General features: G+C 44.3%; 1 protein-coding gene across 1 annotated transcript in view; it reads left to right on the forward strand.

The window, feature by feature from the left end:
- Nucleotides 1–5,000, forward strand: part of LOC139924572 (A disintegrin and metalloproteinase with thrombospondin motifs 2-like) — a 38,440-nt gene that overhangs the window by 18,006 nt on the left and 15,434 nt on the right. Inside the window, exons 10-11 of the mRNA XM_078286524.1 lie at nucleotides 518–661; nucleotides 1,997–2,129. Coding sequence (XP_078142650.1) covers nucleotides 518–661; nucleotides 1,997–2,129 — 277 coding nt within the window. The remainder of the gene's footprint in view (nucleotides 1–517; nucleotides 662–1,996; nucleotides 2,130–5,000) is intronic.

Below are 5,000 nucleotides of genomic sequence, written 5' to 3' on the forward strand. Positions count from 1 at the left end.
AACAAGCTGACATTATCTAAACACTAAATCAATCAGATGGATCAGTGATGAAATGATCAGTTCAGTCAGAAACAGACAGAAATTATCCGTCTGTTTAATTCTGTTGAGACGACAGAAACACAGTCAGCTGTTCACAGAGCTGAGGACCTCCGAGATGGCCGCCAGAGGGGGGTAAACAATATAAGATAGTCGCGCACATCCTGAAACCTATTGAAGGCAGGTGCTGGACCCGGAAGTAGTCTACTATATCAAACAATGAAAGTCCGCACACTGTAGCTCCCTTTTGTTGCTTTATCTGCTCCACAAAGTCAGTGGAGCACATCACCTGGAAGCCTTCTATATAATGTATAATGTATAGCAATCTGTCTGTCTGTCTGTCTGTCTGTCTGTCTGTCTGTCTGTCTGTCTGCCTGTCTCTCTGCCTGCCTGTCTGTCTGTCTGTCTGTCTCTCTGCCTGCCTGCCTGTCTGTCTGTCTCTCTGCCTGTCTGTCTGTCTGTCTGCCTGTCTGTCTCTCAGGTTGGGGATGGAGCATGACGGTCAGGGAAACGACTGTGGTGATGAAGTGCCGTTGGGCAGCATCATGGCTCCGCTGGTCCAGGCTGCTTTCCATCGATACCACTGGTCCCAGTGCAGCCAGGAGGAGCTCAGCAAGTACCTGCAGTGAGTACTGTTACTCCAAAAAATACTGCCTCCAGTAAGTGCTGTTACTTTCATAATAATACCTGCAGTGAGTATAACCAATAAACACTTTATTTATATTTAATTGCGTTGTTATTTTAATCATGTGGCTGTCGAGATCTCAGCAGATCTAATTCAGTTTGCTGAACTGTAGCAGCTGCTTCTGGCAAAACAAATGTCAGTTTTAAGGTTTCCTTAGAAAAACAGGATTGGTGAAGCCAGCAGATCCTGCCGGACCGAAACGATGTGAAGGAACCGACTCTCAGCTGCTAACAGCATCAGATTCCCTCACAAGTAATTCTTCCTCCCAAACGGCCGACTTTGTTTCCTTCGTCTGCTGACAGTCGGCTGAATGAAGCTCCGCTGCTGACAGCAGGTCTGTCAGCAGGTCTGTCAGCAGGTCTGACAGCAGGTCTGTCAGCAGGTCTGTCAGCAGGTCTGACAGCAGGTCTGACAGCAGGTCTGACAGCAGGTCTGTCAAGTAAACATGTCATACCCCACAAATGATGCAAGCACCCTTTAGGTTGTCCAGTAATTTTGAAAATGCAGTAACTGAGCAAAGACACGCATCATTCCCTGAAGTTTCGTCACAATCCAATCAGTGATGTCTCAGATACTGTGTATGACAGACGGACAGACGGACAGACGGACAGACGGACAGACGGACAGACAAACCATCATTTCAGTCTCACTGCTTCTCTGCCTGGTGGGACGACAGCAAGTGGTTGTTTTGAACCACTGGATATGATCAGGCCTCTACCAGTCTCACTGAATCTGGGTGATCAGACTGTCATCAGATAGTGCTTAACCAGTGTAAATGTAAATCCAGGTCTAAATGCAGCCAAGACGCATTGAAGACAGACTGTAATCCGACCGTCCAAACCAGCTTCAGAGGGTCAGAGACGCATCTGGCCTCATTAACATCAAAGTGTAGATGCATCTCCAGTCCACTTATGGCACTTAGAGTTACGTAAACGGAAATAAACTTTTGTGCTTAAATCCAACCAGGAAACACACACAAACCCAACAGGAGGCAGCAGCTCAGATAGAAACATCCTGGTGGAGACGAGGCGTTCGCTGTCGTGTTAAAGGACGTAAAAAGGAAGTGACATGCATGACAATCTGGCGAGAGCAATAGAAATCACATTTCAGTGTGTATACAGGAGACGCAGTTTAATGGCAGGTGTAAATATAATCCAGCTACATCAGATCTACACACAATCCAGATACAAGACCAGGCAGGTGGAAAGGAGGCTTCAGTCAATCAATGAACTTATCTCTCTCTTTGTCTGTCTCTCTCTCTCTCGCTCTCTCCAGTACCTATGACTGTCTCCGTGACGACCCGTTTGACCATGATTGGCCGGCTCAGCCTCAGTTGCCGGGGCTACAATACTCCATGGACCAACAGTGTCGCTTCGACTTTGGAGCAGGATACAGTACCTGTACAGCAGTAAGACTACCTGTCTGTCTGCCTGTCTGCCTGTCTGTCTGCCTGCCTGTCTGTCTGTCTGACTGTCTGTCTGTCTGTCTGACTGTCTGTCTGTCTGCCTGTCTGCCTGTCTGCCTGTCTGTCTGTCTGTCTGTCTGACTGTCTGTCTGTCTGCCTGTCTGCCTGTCTGTCTGTCTGTCTGCCTGTCTGCCTGTCTGCCTGTCTGTCTGTCTGTCTGTCTGACTGTCTGTCTGTCTGTCTGTCTGCCTGTCTGCCTGTCTGTCTGTCTGTCTGACTGTCTGTCTGCCTGTCTGTCTGTCTGTCTGTCTGTCTGACTGTCTGTCTGACTGTCTGTCTGTCTGTCTGCCTGTCGGTCTGACTGTCTGTCTGCCTGTCTGTCTGTCTCTCTGCCTGTCTCTCTGTCTGTCTGCCTGTCTGTCTCTCTCTCTGTCTGTCTGCCTGTCTGTCTGTCTGTCTGCCTGTCGGTCTGACTGTCCAGCAGCTAGTCACTCTGTTGGTCGGAAAAACCACAAAAATTCCCAAACTGTACTGCTCATGTTCCATTACGGGACACACAGCTATAAAGACTGTATGAGCCTGACAGCTGCATCACAGAAACAAGACCAGATCATCTGCAAAAAGTTGAACTTTGACCTCTGTCAGCAGGAGCCTATGAGCGTTTGAGCTTTTTAGTACAGTTTCCAGTTCATTTATGTCAACATTAAAAAGTGTCGGGGCCAAGCGACACCCTTGTCCGACTCCTTTGGTTAAAGTTTTCTGTTCTTTTTTGAACAATTTTAACACATTTGTTTTGTGTGTAAATTGAGTTGATAATTTTACAGAATTCCCCCACACTGCCACTTTGAATTAGTATAAAGAACCGTCCTGGTGGCTCAGTGGTCTAAGGTGTAATCCATGTGACCATAATGTCCTGGGTTTGAAACCGGCCTGGGACATTTGTCGTATATCGTCCCCCTCTGTCTCTTTCCTGTTTATCTTCACTATGCACTACCTAATAAAGGCAAAATGCCCCAAAAAAATTATCTTAAAAAAACAGAATAGTCCTAAAAAGCCAAATCAAATGAGGTGAATAATTTACTCGAGTTTTTGTGATGGACGAGGTAGTACCTTTGGTAGTACCTTGGTTAGTACCTATGGTAGTATCTTTGGTAGTACCTATGGTAGTATCTTTGGTAGTACCTTGGGTAGTACCTATGGTAGTATCTTTGGTAGTACCTTGGCTAGTACCTATGGTAGTATCTTTGGTAGTACCTTGGTTAGTACCTATGGTAGTATCTTTGGTAGTACCTTGGGTAGTACCTATGGTAGTATCTTTGGTAGTACCTATGGTAGTATCTTTGGTAGTACCTTGGGTAGTACCTATGGTAGTATCTTTGGTAGTACCTATGGTAGTATCTTTGGTAGTACCTTGGGTAGTACCTATGGTAGTATCTTTGGTAGTACCTTGGTTAGTACCTATGGTAGTATCTTTGGTAGTACCTATGGTAGTATCTTTGGTAGTACCTTGGTTAGTACCTATGGTAGTATCTTTGGTAGTACCTATGGTAATATATTTGGTAGTACCTTGGGTAGTACCTATGGTAGTATCTTTGGTAGTACCTTGGGTAGTACCTATGGTAGTATCTTTGGTAGTACCTATGGTAGTATCTTTGGTAGTACCTTGGGTAGTACCTATGGTAGTATCTTTGGTAGTACCTATGGTAGTATCTTTGGTAGTACCTTGGGTAGTACCTTGGGTAGTACCTATGGTAGTATCTTTGGTAGTACCTATGGTAGTATCTTTGGTAGTACCTTGGGTAGTACCTATGGTAGTATCTTTGGTAGTACCTATGGTAGTATCTTTGGTAGTACCTTGGGTAGTACCTATGGTAGTATCTTTGGTAGTACCTTGGTTAGTACCTATGGTAGTATCTTTGGTAGTACCTATGGTAGTATCTTTGGTAGTACCTTGGTTAGTACCTATGGTAGTATCTTTGGTAGTACCTATGGTAATATCTTTGGTAGTACCTTGGGTAGTACCTATGGTAGTATCTTTGGTAGTACCTTGGGTAGTACCTATGGTAGTATCTTTGGTAGTACCTATGGTAGTATCTTTGGTAGTACCTTGGGTAGTACCTATGGTAGTATCTTTGGTAGTACCTTGGTTAGTACCTATGGTAGTATCTTTGGTAGTACCTATGGTAGTATCTTTGGTAGTACCTTGGGTAGTACCTATGGTAGTATCTTTGGTTGTACCTATGGTAGTATCTTTGGTAGTACCTTGGGTAGTACCTATGGTAGTATCTTTGGTAGTACCTTGGTTAGTACCTATGGTAGTATCTTTGGTAGTACCTATGGTAGTATCTTTGGTAGTACCTTGGGTAGTACCTATGGTAGTATCTTTGGTAGTACCTTGGTTAGTACCTATGGTAGTATCTTTGGTAGTACCTATGGTAGTATCTTTGGTAGTACCTCGGTTAGTACCTATGGTAGTATCTTTGGTAGTACCTATGGTAGTATCTTTGGTAGTACCTCGGGTAGTACCTATGGTAGTATCTTTGGTATTATCTTTGGTAGTACCTATGGTAGTATCTTTGGTATTATCTTTGGTAGTACCTATGGTAGTATCTTTGGTAGTACCTATGGTAGTATCTTTGGTAGTACCTATGGTAGTATCTTTGGTATTGTCTTTGGTAGTACCTATGGTAGTATCTTTGGTAGTACCTATGGTAGTATCTTTGGTAGTACCTATGGTAGTATCTTTGGTATTATCTTTGGTAGTACCTATGGTAGTATCTTTGGTATTATCTTTGGTAGTACCTATGGTAGTATCTTTGGTAGTACCTTGGGTAGTACCTATGGTAGTATCTTTGGTAGTACCTTGGGTAGTAC

This window comes from Centroberyx gerrardi, chromosome 11, assembly GCF_048128805.1.
Source record: "Centroberyx gerrardi isolate f3 chromosome 11, fCenGer3.hap1.cur.20231027, whole genome shotgun sequence".
In the NCBI taxonomy this organism is placed as follows: domain Eukaryota; kingdom Metazoa; phylum Chordata; class Actinopteri; order Beryciformes; family Berycidae; genus Centroberyx; species Centroberyx gerrardi.